The sequence below is a fragment of the Taeniopygia guttata genome, chromosome 16, assembly GCF_048771995.1.
Source record: "Taeniopygia guttata chromosome 16, bTaeGut7.mat, whole genome shotgun sequence".
NCBI lineage: Eukaryota > Metazoa > Chordata > Aves > Passeriformes > Estrildidae > Taeniopygia > Taeniopygia guttata.
In genome coordinates, this window is record NC_133041.1 from 4,237,348 (window position 1) to 4,254,234 (window position 16,887).

General features: G+C 57.4%; 1 protein-coding gene across 1 annotated transcript in view; it reads left to right on the top strand.

The window, feature by feature from the left end:
• SRCAP (Snf2 related CREBBP activator protein) overlaps window positions 1–16,887 on the top strand; it is a 110,293-nt gene that overhangs the window by 35,387 nt on the left and 58,019 nt on the right. Inside the window, exons 17-20 of the mRNA XM_072936391.1 lie at window positions 2,768–2,904; window positions 5,862–6,031; window positions 8,527–8,719; window positions 11,196–11,332. Of these exons, the coding sequence (XP_072792492.1) occupies window positions 2,768–2,904; window positions 5,862–6,031; window positions 8,527–8,719; window positions 11,196–11,332 (637 nt within the window). The remainder of the gene's footprint in view (window positions 1–2,767; window positions 2,905–5,861; window positions 6,032–8,526; window positions 8,720–11,195; window positions 11,333–16,887) is intronic.

Sequence of the window (16,887 nt, forward strand, 5' to 3'; positions counted from 1 at the left end):
CCTGGGATACACCTGGGGCACGCCTGGGCACACCTGGGATACGCCTGAGTGCCATTACACACACCTGGGTACACCTGAGAGTCATTACACACACCTGGGGTGCACCTGAGACACCTGGGATACACCTGGGCACACCTCAGATACACCTGGGCACGGCTGGGTACACCTGAGATACACCTGAGAGTCATTACACACACCTGGGATACACCTGGGTATGGCTAGGTACACCTGGTATACACCTGGGCACACCTGGGCACACCTGAGATACACCTGGGATACAACTGGGTACACCTGGGCATACCTGAGAGTCATTGCATACACCTGGACACACCTGGGATACACCTGAGACACCTGGGATACACTTGGGTACACCTGGGTACACCTGGGATACACCTGAGTGCTGTTACACACACCTGGGATACACCTGAGAGTCATTGCACACACCTGGGACACACCTGGGCACACCTGAGAGTCATAACACACACCTGGGATACACGTGGGTACACCTGAGATACACCTAAGAATCATTACACACACCTGAGATACACCTGGGCACATTTGACTGCCATTACACACACCTGGGCACACCTGGGATACACCTGAGTGCCATTACACACACCTGGGGTCACACACCTGGGATGGGGCTGGGCAAGACCATCCAGACCATCTCCCTGCTGGCGCACCTGGCCTGCGAGAAAGGTACCTGGGCACACCTGAGACACCTGTGTGACACACCTGGGCACTCCTGAGAGTCATTACATACACCTGGGCACACCTGGGATACACCTGGGTACACCTGGGTACACCTGGGATACACCTGAGTGTCATTACACACACCTGGGCACACCTGAGATACACTTGAGATACACCTGGGCACACCTGGGATACACCTGAGTGCCATTACACACACCTGGGATACACCTGGGATACACCTGGGTACACCTGAGATACACCTGAGTGCCGTTACACACACCTGGGATACACCTGGGCACACCTGGGATACACTTGAGAGTCATTACACACACCTGAGATACACCTGAGAGTCATTACACACACTTGGGCACACCTGGGCACACCTGGGGTCACACACCTGGGATGGGGCTGGGCAAGACCATCCAGACATCTCCCTGCTGGAGCACCTGGCCTGCGAGAAAGGTACCTGGGCACACCTGGGCACACCTGAGAGTCGTTACATACACCTGGGATACACCTGGGCACACCTGGGTACACCTGGGTATGGCTGGGATACATCTGAGTGCCATTATACACACCTGGGCACACCTGGGATACACCTGGGTATGGCTGGGCACACCTGTGGGGCACACCTGGGCACACCTGGGTACACCTGGGATACACCTGAGTATGGCTGGGATACATCTGAGTGCCATTACACACACCTGGGCACACCTGAGACACCTGAGACTCACCTGAGCAACCTCAGGGAGTCTCCACCGCTCACCTGAGGAGCTTTAGGGTGTTCCCAGGACTCACCTGACCCCAGTTTCAGGTGTCTCACCTGTGTCCCACCTGCGCAGGTAGCTGGGGCCTCACCTGGGCCTCACCTGGGACTCACCTGGGGCTCACCTGAGGCTGTTTCGGGGTGTCTCACCTGTGACTCACCTGGACAGGTAGCTGAGGCCTCACCTGAGGAGCTTTAGGGGGTTCCCGGGACTCACCTGAGGTGTTTTAGGGGGTGTCTCACCTGTGCCCACCTGGACAGGTAGCTGGGGCCTCACCTGAGGAGCTTTAGGGGGTGTCTCACCTGTGTCCCACCTGCGCAGGTAGCTGGGGCCTCACCTGGGGCTCACCTGAGGAGCTTTAGGGGGTTCCCAGGACTCACCTGAGGAGCTTTAGGGGGGCTGTAACTCACACCTGGGCAGGTTTGGGGGTTCTCAGTCACACCTGGTCAGGTTTGGGGGTTCCCAGGACTCACCTGAGGCTGTTTTTGGGGTGTCTCACCTGTGCTCACCTGCGCAGGTAGCTGGGGCCTCACCTGGGGCCTCACCTGGGACTCACCTGGGCCTCACCTGGGACTCACCTGAGGAGCTTTAGGGGCTTCTCAGTCACACCTGGGCAGGTTTGGGGGTTCTCAGGACTCACCTGAGGTGCTTTAGGGGGTTCCCAGGACTCACCTGAGGAGCTTTAGGGGGTTCCCAGGACTCACCTGAGGAGCTTTAGGGGGTTCCCAGGGCTCACCTGAGCCCATTTTGGGTGTCTCACCTGTGTCCCACCTGTGCAGGTAGCTGGGGACTCACCTGAGGAGCTTTGGGGGGTTCCCAGGACTCACCTGAGCCCAGTTTCAGGTGTCTCACCTGTGCTCACCTGCGCAGGTAGCTGGGGCCTCACCTGAGGAGCTTTGGGGGGTTCCCAGGACTCACCTGAGGCTGTTTTTGGGGTGTCTCACCTGTGCTCACCTGGACAGGTAGCTGGGGCCTCACCTGGGGCTCACCTGAGGCTGTTTTTGGGGTGTCTCACCTGTGCTCACCTGCGCAGGTAGCTGGGCCCGCACCTGGGGCTCACCTGAGGCTGTTTTCGGGGTGTCTCACCTGTGCTCACCTGCGCAGGTAGCTGGGGCCCGCACCTGAGGTGCTTTAGGGGGTGTCTCACCTGTGCTCACCTGCGCAGGTAGCTGGGGCCTCACCTGGGACTCACCTGAGGTATTTTAGGGTGTCTCTCACCTGTGTCCCACCTGCGCAGGTAGCTGGGGCCTCACCTGGGGCTCACCTGAGGCTGTTTTTGGGTGTCTCACCTGGTCTCACCTGGACAGGTAGCTGGGGCCCGCACCTGATCATCGTGCCCACCTCGGTGATGCTGAACTGGGAGATGGAGCTCAAGCGCTGGTGCCCCGGATTCAAAATCCTCACCTACTACGGGGCCCAGAAGGAGCGGCGCCTCAAGAGACAGGTGAGCGCACCTGGCACACCTGGGCACTCACCTGGGCACACCTGGAGGGAATTGGGGTGTGTCAGAGACAGGTGAGCGCACCTGGATGGGGCACACCTGGATGGGGCACCTGAATGGGATTGGGGTGTGTCAGAGACAGGTGAACGTACCTGGGCACACCTAGGGGCACCTGAATGGGGGCACCTGAATGGGGGTACCTGAATGGGGCACCTGGGCACACCTGGGGGCACCTGGGGGCACCTGAATGAGGCACCTGGGGACACCTGGGGAGGGTATTGGGGTGTGCCAGAGACAGGTGAGCGCACCTGGGCACACCTGAGATACACCTGGGGGCACCTGGATGGGGCACCTGGGGGCACCTGGAGGGGATTGGGGTGTGCCAGAGGCAGGTGAGCGCACCTGGGCACACCTGGGGGCACCTGGATGGGGCACCTGAATGGGCACACCTGGGGACACCTGGAATCCATTGGGATACACCTGGGCACAGCTGGGGGTACCTGGAGGCACCTGAATGGGGCACACCTGGGGGCACCTGAATGGGCACACCTGGGGGCACCTGGGATTCATTGTGATACACCTGGGCACACCTGGCGCACCTGAATGGGGCACCTGGAGGGGATCGGGGTCCATGAGAGACAGGTGACCGCACCTGGGCACACCTGGGGGCACCTGGGGGCACCTGGGATACACCTGAATGGGGCACCTGGGGGCAGCTGGAAGCACCTGAGATACACCTGGGCACACCTGGGCACAGGTATACATACCTGGGCACACCTGGAGGCACCTGAATGGGGCTTGGGGTCTGTGAGAGGCAGGTGAGCACACCTGCGGGCACCTGGAGGGGACTGGGGTGTGTCAGAGACAGGTGAGCGCACCTGGATGGGCACCTGAATGGGGCACTGGGGGGCACCTGGGGGCACCTGGGCTATCCTGGGCACACCTGGGATACACCTGGGCACACCTGAGGGCACCTGGGCGCACCTGGGATCCATTGTGATACACCTGGGCGCACCTGGGGGCACCTGAATGGGGCACCTGGGGGCACTTGGGCACACCTGGAGGAAGCTGGGGATGGATCAGGGTCTGTGAGAGGCAGGTGAGTGCACCTCAGCACACCTGAGATACACCTGGGCACACCTGGGCACAGGTGGGGGCACCTGGGCACACCTGGGATTCATTGTGATACACCTGGGCACACCTGGGATCCATTCTGATACACTTGGGCACACCTGGGGGCACCTGGGCACACCTGGGAGCACCTGGGGGCACCTGGGATCCATTGGGATACACCTGGGCGCACCTGGGGGCACCTGGGCACACCTGGGGCACATCTGGGATCCATTGTGAGATACACCTGGGGGCACCTGAAGGAGATTGGGGTGTGCCAAACACAGGTGAGCACACCTGGGCACACCTGGGATCCATTGTGATACACCTGGGCACATGTGGGGACACCTGGGCACATGTGGGGACACCTGGGCACACCTGGGGGCACCTGGAGGGGGATTGGGGTGTGTCACAGACAGGTGAGTGCACCTGGGCATCTGAATGGGGCACCTGAATGGGGCACCTGGGCATACCTGGGGGCACCTGGGGACACCTGGGATCCATTGTCATACACCTGGGCGCACCTGGGGGCACCTGGGGAGGAAATAGGGTGTGTGAGAGGCAGGTGAGCACACCTTGGCACACCTGGGCACACCTGGGATCCATTGTGATACACCTGGGCACACCTGGAGGGTATTTGGGTGTGTCAGAGACAGGTGAGTGCACCTGGGCACACCTGGGCACACCTGGGCACACCTGAGATACACCTGGGCACACGTGGGGACACCTGGGCACACCTGGGGACACCTGGGGGTACCTGGGCACACGTGGGGGCACCTGGGCACACCTGGGGGCACCTGAGATACACTTATGGGAACGTGGGGGCACCTGGAGGGGATTGGGGTGTGCCAGAGGCAGGTGAGCACACCTGGGCACACCTGGGGGCACCTGAATCGGGCACCTGGGCGCAGCTGGGCACACCTGGGGGCACCTGGGATTCATTGTGATACACCTGGGCACACCTAGGGGCACCTGGGCACAGCTGAGATACACCTGGGCACAGCTGGGATCCATTGTGATACACCTGAGGGCACCTGGGCACACCTGGGCACACCTGGGCTGTTTTAGTTCAGGTTTTTAGGCAGTTTTTGATGGGGATTTTTTCCTCACCTGTCTCACCTGAGTTTCTCACCTGTTTCACCTGTCACGGCTGGACCAAGCCCAACCCCTTCCAGGTGTGCATCACACCTGGGCACACCTGGGCTGTTTTAGTTTGGGTTTTTCCGGCAGGATTTTTGGGTTTTTAGGCCGTTTTTGATGGGGATTTTTTCCTCACCTGTTTCACCTGTCTGTACCTGTCTCACCTGCAGGGTTGGACCAAACCCAACCCTTCCAGGTGTGCATCACAGCTGGGCACACCTGGGCTGTTTTAGTTTAGGCTTTTTTGGGGTTTTTGGGCAGTTTTTGATGGGGATTTTGGCCTCACCTGAATTTCTCACCTGTCTCACCTGCCTCACCTGTCTCACCTGCAGGGCTGGACCAAGCCCAACGCCTTCCACGTCTGCATCACCTCCTACAAGCTGGTGCTGCACACCTGGGCACACCTGGGCACACCTGGGCACACCTGGGCACACCTGGCCTGTTTCGGGCAGGTTTTTTAGGGGATTTTTAGGTGGTTTTTGGTGGGGATTTTTTCCTCACCTGTCCCACCTGTCCGTACCTGCCTCACCTGCAGGGCTGGACCAAGCCCAACGCGTTCCACGTGTGCATCACCTCCTACAGGTGTACATCACACCTGGGCACACCTGGGCTGTTTTAGTTTGGGTTTTTTAGGGGATTTTTGGGCAGTTTTTCGTGGGGATTTTTTCCTCACCTGTCTCACCTGAGTTTCTCACCTGTCTCACCTGCAGGGCTGGACCAAGCCCAACGCGTTCCACGTCTGCATCACCTCCTACAAGCTGGTGCTGCAGGACCACCAGGCGTTCCGCAGGAAGAACTGGAAGTACCTGATCCTGGACGAGGCGCAGAACATCAAAAACTTCAAATCGCAGCGCTGGCAGTCCCTGCTCAACTTCAACAGGTGAGCCGCACCTGGGCGCACCTGGGCACACCTGGGATACACCTGGGCACACCTGAGATAGGTGGGGGACACCTGGGGTACACCTGAGATACACCTGAGTTAGCTGGGATACACCTGAGTTAGCTGGGGTACACCTGGGCACACCTGGGATAGCTGAGATACACCTGGGCACACCTGGGGTACACCTGAGATAGCTGGGATACACCTGGAGCACACCTGGGATAGCTGGGGCACACCTGAGTTACCTGGAGCACACCTGAGTTACCTGGAATACACCTAGAGTACACCTGGGCACACCTGGGGTATACCGGAGTTACCTGGGATACACCTGGGGTACACCTGGGGCACACCTGAGTTAGCTGGGATACACCTGGAGCACACCTGGGCACACCTGAGTTAGCTGGGATACACCTGGGCACACCTGGGATACACCTGAGATAGCTGGGGCACACCTGTACCACACCTGAGTTACCTGAGCACACCTGGAGTACACCTGACTTACCTAGGATACGCCTGGGCACACCTGGGATACACCTGGGGTATACCTGGGTACACCTGGGATACACCTGGGATACAGCTGGGCGCACCTGGGGTACACCTGGAGCACACCTGAGTTACCTGGGATGCACGTGGGCACAGCTGGGATACACCTGGGCACACCTGGGATACCTGGGGTACACCTGAGTTACCTGGGATACACCTGGTGCGCACCTGAGTTACCTGGGCACACCTGGGCTATGCCTCAGATAGGTGTGGCACACCTGGGATACACCTGGAGTACACCTGAGTTACCTGGGGTACACCTGGGATACACCTGGGGTACACCTGGGATACACCTGAGTTACCTGGGATACACCTGGGCGCACCTGAGATACACCTGGAGCACACCTGAGTTACCTGGGGTACACCTGGGCACACCTGGGGTACACCTGGGCACACCTGGAGCACAAATTAGTTACCTGGGGTACACCTGGGCACACCTGAGTTACTTGGGATACACCTGGGGCACACCTGGGCACACCTGGGATACACCTGGAGCACAAATTAGTTACCTGGGATACACCTGGGTGCACCTGGGTTATGCCTGAGATAGCTGGGGCACACCTGGAGCACACCTGGGATACACCTGAGTTAGCTGGGGTACACCTGGGCACACCTGGAGTACACCTGGGATACACCTGGGCACACTTGAGTTACCTGGGATACACCTGGGCACACCTGGGCACACCTGGGATACACCTGGGCACACCTGGGCTGTTTTAGTTTGGGTTTTTTAGGGGATTTTTAGGCCGTTTTTAGCGGGGATTTTTGCCTCACCTGTCCCACCTGTCTCACCTGTGTGACCTGTCTCACCTGTCTCACCAAGCCAAATGCTTTCCAGGTGTGCATCACACCTGGGCACACCTGGGCTGTTTAATTTGGGTTTTTTGGGGGTTTTTAGGTGGTTTTTGGTGGGGATTTTTGCCTCACCTGTCTCACCTGTCCCACCAAGCCAAATGCTTTCCAGGTGTGCATCACACCTGGGCACACCTGGGCTGTTTTAATTTGGGTTTTTTAGGGGTTTTTTAGGCCGTTTTTAGTGGGGATTTTTGCCTCACCTGTCTCACCTGAGTTACCTGTCTCACTTCTCTCACTTGTCTCACCTGTCGAGGTGGATGAAGCCCAACGCCTTCCACGTGTGCATCACACCTGGGCACACCTGGGCTGTTTTAATTTGGGTTTTTTGGGGTTTTTAGGCAGTTTTTGGTGGGGATTTTTGCCTCACCTGTCCGTACCTGTCTCACCTGTCCCACCAACCCCAACACCTTCCAGGTGTGCATCACACCTGAGCACACCTGGGCACACCTGGGCTGTTTTAATTTGGGTTTTTTAGGGGATTTTTAGGCCGTTTTTGATGGGGATTTTTGCCTCACCTGTCTGTACCTGTCTCACCTGTCTCACCTGTCTCACTTATCTCACCTGTCAGGGCTGGACCAAAACCAATGTCTTCCAGGTGTGCATCACACCTGGGCACACCTGGGCAGTTTCAGGCAGGTTTTTGGGGTTTTTTAGGCAGTTTTTAGTGGGGATTTTTGCCTCACCTGCCTCACCTGAGTTACCTGTCTCACCTGTCAGGGTTGGACCAACCCCAACACCTTTCAGGTGTTCAGCACACCTGGGCACACCTGGGCTGTTTTAGTTTGGGTTTTCTGGGGTTTTTGGGCAGGATTTTTGGGTTTTTTAGGCGGTTTTTAGCGGGGATTTTTGCCTCACCTGTCTCACCTGTCTCACCTGTCAGGGCTGGACCAAGCCCAACACCTTCCAGGTGTGGATCACCTCCTACAGGTGGTGCATCACACCTGGGCACACCTGGGCACACCTGGGCTGTTTAATTTGGTTTTTTTAGGGGATTTTTAGGCGGTTTTTGATGGGGATTTTTGCCTCACCTGCCTCACCTGTCTCACCTGTCTCGCTTCTCTCACCTGTCTCACCTGTCTCACCTGTCCCACCTGCAGCCAGCGGCGGCTGCTGCTGACAGGTACGCCGCTGCAGAACTCGCTGATGGAGCTCTGGTCGCTGATGCACTTCCTGATGCCGAGCGTCTTCCAGTCCCACCGCGAGTTCCGCGAGTGGTTCCACAACCCCCTGACCGGCATGATCGAGGGCAGCCAGGAGTACAACGAGAGCCTGGTGAAACGGCTGCACAAGGTACCTGGGCACACCTGGGCACACCTGGGCACACCTGGGGAGGGTAAAAATGTGAAAAAACGGGGTAAAAATGTGAAAAAACGGGGTTAAAAGGAGCAAAAATGGGGTTAAAAGGAGCAAAAATGGGATTTTGGGCACTGAAAACACACCTGGGCACACCTGAGATACACCTGGGCACACCTGGGCACAGCTGGGCACACCTGGGCACACCTGGGGAGGGTGAAACGCAAAAAAAACGGGGTTAAAAGGAGCAAAAATGAGGTTTTGGGCACTGAAAACGCACCTGGGCACACCTGGGTATGGGTACATACACCTGGGATACACCTGGGCACACCTGGGCACACCTGGATATGGGTATATACACCTGGGATACACCTGGGCACACCTGACCGGCATGATCGAGGGCAGCCAGGAGTACAACGAGAGCCTGGTGAAGAGATTGCACAAGGTAACGCACCTGGGCACACCTGGGCACACCTGGGCACACCTGGGGAGGGGGAAACGCAAAAAAAACGGGGTTAAAAGCAGCAAAAATGGGGTTAAAAGGAGCAAAAATGGGATTTTGGGCACTGAAAATGCACCTGGGCACACCTGGGCACAGGTACACACACCTACATTGCATTGGGTTACATTGGGTCACACCTGGGCACACCTGGGCACACCTGGGCACACCTGGGGAGGGCGAAACGCAAAAAAAACGGGGTTAAAAGGAGCAAAAATGGGGTTAAAAGGGGCAAAAATGGGGTTTTGGGTAGTAAAAATGGGGTCAGGGACACCCAGGTGGTTCTGGGCACACCTGGACACACCTGGGCACACCTGGGCACACCTGCGGAGGGGGAAACGCAAAAAAAACGGGGTTAAAAGGAGCAAAAATGGGGTTAAAAGGGGCAAAAATGGGGTTTTGGGCACTGAAAACACACCTGGGAACCCCAAAGATTGGGTCAGGGACACCCAGGTGGGTCTGGGCACACCTGGAAACAGGTGAGACACACCTGGGACACACCTGAGACATTCTGGGACACACCCGTGACACTGTAGGCACACCTGGGGCACACCTAGAACACTGTGGGCACACCTGGGTAACACCTGGGCACACCTGGGATGTGCCAAGTCACACCTGGGGCACAGCTGGGCACACCTGGGCATACCTAGGCACACCTGGGGCACACCTTAGCACACCTGGGGCACACCTGGATGCACCTGGGACATGCTGGGTCTCACCTGGGACATTGGAGGACACACCTGGGCACACCGGGCACACCTGGGGCACACCTGTGACACTGTGGGCACACCTGGGGCACACCTGGGCACACCTGTGACACTGTGGGCACACCTGGGGCACACCTGGGCACACCTGGAACATGCCAGGTCACACCTGGGGCACACTTGGGACTTGCTGGGACACACCTGGGCACACCTGGGGCACACCTGGGGCACACCTGTGACACTATGACCACACCTGGGTGCCCCTGTGACACTGTGGACACACCTGGGGCACACCTGGGCACACGTGGGGTACATTGAGGCACACTGGGACACACTTGGACACACCTGGGCCATGTTGGGATGTGCCAGGACACACCTGGGGCACACCTGGGACCTGCCCAGACACACTTGGGCACACCTGGGATGTGCTGGGAGACACCTGGGACACAATGGGGCACACCTGGGCACACCTGGGCACACCTGGGCACAGGTACACACACCTAGATATGGATATATACATTTATATTACATTGGGTTATACTGGGACACACCTGGGCACACCTGGGGCACATCTGGGCACACCTGGGGCACTCAGGTGACACTGTGGGCACACGTGGGCACACCTGGGACATGCTGGGTCACACCTGGGCACACCTGGCACACACCTGTACACACCTGGGCACGCCAGGACATGCTGGGACACACCTGGACACACCTGGGCACACCTGGGCACTCACCTGGGCACACCTGGGCACACCTGGGCACACCTGGGACATTCCAGGACACACCTGGGGCACACCTGTGACACTCTGTGCCCACCTGGGTCACACCTGTGCCCACCCTTGCCCACCTGGGTCACACCTGGGCACACCTGGGCACACCTGGGACACTGTGGGCACACCTGGGACACACCTGTGGCACACCTGGGCACACCTGGGCACACCTGTGACACTGTGGGCACACCTGGGACATGCTGGGTCACACCTGGGGAACACCTGGGCACACCTGTACACACCTGGGACATTCTGGGTTACACCTGGGCACATGTGGGGCACACCTGGGGCACATCTGGGACACACCTGGGCACACCTGGGACACACCTGGGCACACCTGGGTCACACCTGTGACACTCTGGGCACACCTGTGCACACCTGGGACATGCCAGGACTAACCTGGGCATGCCTGGGATGTGCTGGGTCACACCTGGACACACCTGGTCACACCTGGTCACACCTGTGCCCACCTGTGCCCACCTGTGCCCACCTGGCAGGTGCTGCGGCCGTTCCTGCTGCGCCGGCTGAAGGTGGACGTGGAGAAGCAGATGCCCAAGAAGTACGAGCACGTGCTCAGGTGCCGCCTGTCCAAGCGCCAGCGCTTCCTCTACGACGACTTCATGGGCCAGGCCAGGTGAGGGCACACCTGGGCACACCTGGGCACACCTGGGCACACCTGGGAGCTCAAAAATCCCGAAAATCCCATGAAAATCTACCCAAATTCCATGAAATTCTGTCAAAATTCCACCCAAATCCACCCAAAATTCACCTGTTCGAGGTCTCTGATGATGTCATGGGTTTGGCCAGGTGAGGGGCACACCTGGGCACACCTGGGCACACCTGGGCACACCTGGCAGCCCCAAATCCCATGAAAATCTACCCAAATTGCACAAAATTCCGCCCAAATCCACCCAAAATTCACCTGTTTGAGGCCTCTGGTGATGTCATGGGTCAGGCCAGGTGAGGGGCACACCTGGGCACACCTGGGCACACCTGGGCACACCTGGGAACCCCAAAAATCCCGAAAATCCCATGAAAAACTGCCCAAATATCACAAAATTCCACCCAAATTCACCCAAAATTCACCTGTTGGAGGTTTCTGATGGTGCCATGGGCCAGGCCAGGTGAGGGCACACCTGGGCACACCTGGGCACACCTGGGCACACCTGGGCACACCTGGGAACCCCAAAAATTGCAAATTTCCCATGAAAATCTGCCCAAATTCCATGAAATTTCATCAAAATCCACCCAAAATTCACCTGTTGGAGGTCTCTGATGATGTCATGGGTCAGGCCAGGTGAGGGCACACCTGGGCACACCTGGGCACACCTGGGCACACCTGGCAGCCCAAAGTCCCGAATTTCCCATGAAAATCTACCCAAATTCCATGAAATTCCATCCAAATCCACCCAAAATTCACCTGTTTGAGGTCTCTGATGACGTCATGGGTCAGGGCAGGTGAGAGCACACCTGGGCACACCTGGGCACACCTGGGACCCCAAGAAATGCCCCAAATTCTCTCTTAAATCCCTTCAAATCCCCAAATTTCCTCCCGAATTTGTCCAGAATTCCTGCGGGTTTTCCGTCTTTGCCCTCAGGTGAGCTCAGGTGAGCCCAGGTGACCCCCAGGTAACCCCCAGGTGACCCCCAGGTGAGCTCAGGTGACCTCAGGTGACCCCCAGGTGACTTCTCCATCTGTTTTTGACCATCAAGATTCTCCTGGACCCCCAAATTTCCCCTTAAATCCCCAAATTTCCCTTTCAAACCCCTCCCAGATTCCCCAGGTGAGCTCAGGTGCCCCCAGGTAACCCCCAGGTGAGCTCAGGTGACCCCCAGGTGGTTTTTGTGTCCCATTTTTACCATCAAGGCCCCCCTGGATCCCCAAATTTCCCCATTAAACCCCCAAATTTCCCTTTCAAACCCCTCCCAAATTCCCCAGGTGAGCTCAGGTTACCCCCAGGTGTGCTCAGGTGAGCTCAGGTACCCCCAGGTAACCCCTGTGCCCCTCCCCCGCAGCACCAAGGCCCCCCTGGACCCCCAAATTTCCCTTTAAATCCCCAAATTTCCCTTTCAAACCCCTCCCAAATTCCCCAGGTGAGTTCAGGTGAGCTCAGGTGAGCTCAGGTGATCTCAGGTGATTTTTGTGTCCCATTTTTACCACCAAGGCTCCCCTGGACCCCCAAATTTCCCCTTAAATCCCCAAATTTCCCTTTCAACACCCAAATTTCCCTTTCAAACCCGCCCCAGATTCCCCAGGTGTGCTCAGGTGAGCTCAGGTGATCCCCAGGTGAGCTCAGGTAACCCCCAGGTGACTTCTCCATCTGTTTTTGACCATCAAGGCCCCCCTGGACCCCCAAATTTCCCTTTTTAACCCCCAAATTTCCCCATTAAACCCCCAAATTTCCCTTTCAAACCCCTCCCAAATTCCCCAGGTGACCCCCAGGTGACCCCCAGATGTGCTCAGGTGTGTTCAGATGCTCTCAGGTACCCCCAGGTAACTCCTGTGCCCCTCCCCCGCAGCACCAAGGCCCCCCTGGACCCCCAAATTTCCCCTTAAATCTCCAAATTTCCCTTTCAAACCCCTCCCAAATTCCCCAGGTGACCCCCAGGTGACCCCCAGGTGAGCTCAGGTGAGCTCAGGTGCCCCCAGGTGGCATTTCCATCCCGTTTTTAGTACTAAAGCCACTCTGGACTCCCAAATTTCCCCATTAAAACCCCAAATTTCCCTTTCAAACCCCTCCCAAATTCCCCAGGTGACCCCAGGTGAGCTCAGGTGACCCCCAGGTGACCCTCAGGTGTGCTCAGGTGATCTCAGGTGTGCCCAGGTACCCCCAGGTGAGCTCAGGTGACCCCAAATTTCCCTTTTAAACCCCCAAATTTCGCTTTCAAATCCCCAAATTTCCCTTTCAAACCCCTCCCAAATTCCCCAGGTGAGCTCAGGTGAGCTCAGGTGTGCTCAGGTGATCTCAGGTACCCCCAGGTAACCCCTGTGCCCCTCCCCCGCAGCACCAAGGCCTCCCTGGACCCCCAAATTTCCCTTTCAAACCCCTCCCAAATTCCCCAGGTGAGCTCAGATGATCTCAGGTGTGCTCAGGTGCTCTCAGGTACCCCCAGGTGACCCCAAATTTCCCCTTTAAATCCCCAAATTTCCCTTTCAAACCCCTCCCACGTAACTCAGGTGAGCTCAGGTGAGCTCAGGTAACCCGCAGGTGACATCTCCATCCATTTTTGATCATCAAGACCCCCCTGGACCCCCAAATTTCCCTTTCAAACCCCTCCCACGTCTCTCAGGTGAGCTCAGGTGACCCCCAGGTGAGCTCAGGTGAGCTCAGGTGAGCCCAGGTGAGCTCAGGTGCCCCCAGGTGAGCTCAGGTGACCCCGAATTTCCCTTTTAAACCCCCAAATTTCCCTTTCAAACGCTTCCCACATCTCTCAGGTGAGCTCAGGTGACCCCCAGGTGATCTCAGGTGTGTTCAGGTGCCCCCAGGTAACCCCCAGGTGACTTCTCCATCCATTTTTACCATCAAGGCCCCCCTGAACTCCCAAATTTCCCCATTAAATCCCCAAATTTCCCTTTCAAACCCCTCCCAAATTCCCCAGGTGACCCCCAGGTGACCCCCAGATGTGCTCAGGTGTGTTCAGATGCTCTCAGGTACCCCCAGGTAACTCCTGTGCCCCTCCCCCGCAGCACCAAGGCCCCCCTGGACCCCCAAATTTCCCCTTAAATCTCCAAATTTCCCTTTCAAACCCCTCCCAAATTCCCCAGGTGACCCCCAGGTGACCCCCAGGTGAGCTCAGGTGAGCTCAGGTGCCCCCAGGTGGCATTTCCATCCCGTTTTTAGTACTAAAGCCACTCTGGACTCCCAAATTTCCCCATTAAAACCCCAAATTTCCCTTTCAAACCCCTCCCAAATTCCCCAGGTGACCCCAGGTGAGCTCAGGTGACCCCCAGGTGACCCTCAGGTGTGCTCAGGTGATCTCAGGTGTGCCCAGGTACCCCCAGGTGAGCTCAGGTGACCCCAAATTTCCCTTTTAAACCCCCAAATTTCGCTTTCAAATCCCCAAATTTCCCTTTCAAACCCCTCCCAAATTCCCCAGGTGAGCTCAGGTGAGCTCAGGTGTGCTCAGGTGATCTCAGGTACCCCCAGGTAACCCCTGTGCCCCTCCCCCGCAGCACCAAGGCCTCCCTGGACCCCCAAATTTCCCTTTCAAACCCCTCCCAAATTCCCCAGGTGAGCTCAGATGATCTCAGGTGTGCTCAGGTGCTCTCAGGTACCCCCAGGTGACCCCAAATTTCCCCTTTAAATCCCCAAATTTCCCCATTAAACCCCCAAATTTCCCTTTCAAACCCCTCCCACGTAACTCAGGTGAGCTCAGGTGAGCTCAGGTAACCCGCAGGTGACATCTCCATCCATTTTTGATCATCAAGACCCCCCTGGACCCCCAAATTTCCCTTTCAAACCCCTCCCACGTCTCTCAGGTGAGCTCAGGTGACCCCCAGGTGAGCTCAGGTGAGCTCAGGTGAGCCCAGGTGAGCTCAGGTGCCCCCAGGTGAGCTCAGGTGACCCCGAATTTCCCTTTTAAACCCCCAAATTTCCCTTTCAAACGCTTCCCACATCTCTCAGGTGAGCTCAGGTGACCCCCAGGTGATCTCAGGTGTGTTCAGGTGCCCCCAGGTAACCCCCAGGTGACTTCTCCATCCATTTTTACCATCAAGGCCCCCCTGAACTCCCAAATTTCCCCATTAAATCCCCAAATTTCCCTTTCAAACCCCTCCCAAATTCCCCAGGTGACCCCCAGGTGACCCCCAGATGTGCTCAGGTGTGTTCAGATGCTCTCAGGTACCCCCAGGTAACTCCTGTGCCCCTCCCCCGCAGCACCAAGGCCCCCCTGGACCCCCAAATTTCCCCTTAAATCTCCAAATTTCCCTTTCAAACCCCTCCCAAATTCCCCAGGTGACCCCCAGGTGACCCCCAGGTGAGCTCAGGTGAGCTCAGGTGCCCCCAGGTGGCATTTCCATCCCGTTTTTAGTACTAAAGCCACTCTGGACTCCCAAATTTCCCCATTAAAACCCCAAATTTCCCTTTCAAACCCCTCCCAAATTCCCCAGGTGACCCCAGGTGAGCTCAGGTGACCCCCAGGTGACCCTCAGGTGTGCTCAGGTGATCTCAGGTGTGCCCAGGTACCCCCAGGTGAGCTCAGGTGACCCCAAATTTCCCTTTTAAACCCCCAAATTTCGCTTTCAAATCCCCAAATTTCCCTTTCAAACCCCTCCCAAATTCCCCAGGTGAGCTCAGGTGAGCTCAGGTGTGCTCAGGTGATCTCAGGTACCCCCAGGTAACCCCTGTGCCCCTCCCCCGCAGCACCAAGGCCTCCCTGGACCCCCAAATTTCCCTTTCAAACCCCTCCCAAATTCCCCAGGTGAGCTCAGATGATCTCAGGTGTGCTCAGGTGCTCTCAGGTACCCCCAGGTGACCCCAAATTTCCCCTTTAAATCCCCAAATTTCCCCATTAAACCCCCAAATTTCCCTTTCAAACCCCTCCCACGTAACTCAGGTGAGCTCAGGTGAGCTCAGGTAACCCGCAGGTGACATCTCCATCCATTTTTGATCATCAAGACCCCCCTGGACCCCCAAATTTCCCTTTCAAACCCCTCCCACGTCTCTCAGGTGAGCTCAGGTGACCCCCAGGTGAGCTCAGGTGAGCTCAGGTGAGCCCAGGTGAGCTCAGGTGCCCCCAGGTGAGCTCAGGTGACCCCGAATTTCCCTTTTAAACCCCCAAATTTCCCTTTCAAACGCTTCCCACATCTCTCAGGTGAGCTCAGGTGACCCCCAGGTGATCTCAGGTGTGTTCAGGTGCCCCCAGGTAACCCCCAGGTGACTTCTCCATCCATTTTTACCATCAAGGCCCCCCTGAACTCCCAAATTTCCCCATTAAATCCCCAAATTTCCCTTTCAAACCCCTCCCAAATTCCCCAGGTGACCCCCAGGTGACCCCCAGATGTGCTCAGGTGTGTTCAGATGCTCTCAGGTACCCCCAGGTAACTCCTGTGCCCCTCCCCCGCAGCACCAAGGCCCCCCTGGACCCCCAAATTTCCCCTTAAATCTCCAAATTTCCCTTTCAAACCCCTCCCAAATTCCCCAGGTGACCCCCAGGTGACCCCCAGGTGATCTCAGGTGAGCTCAGGTG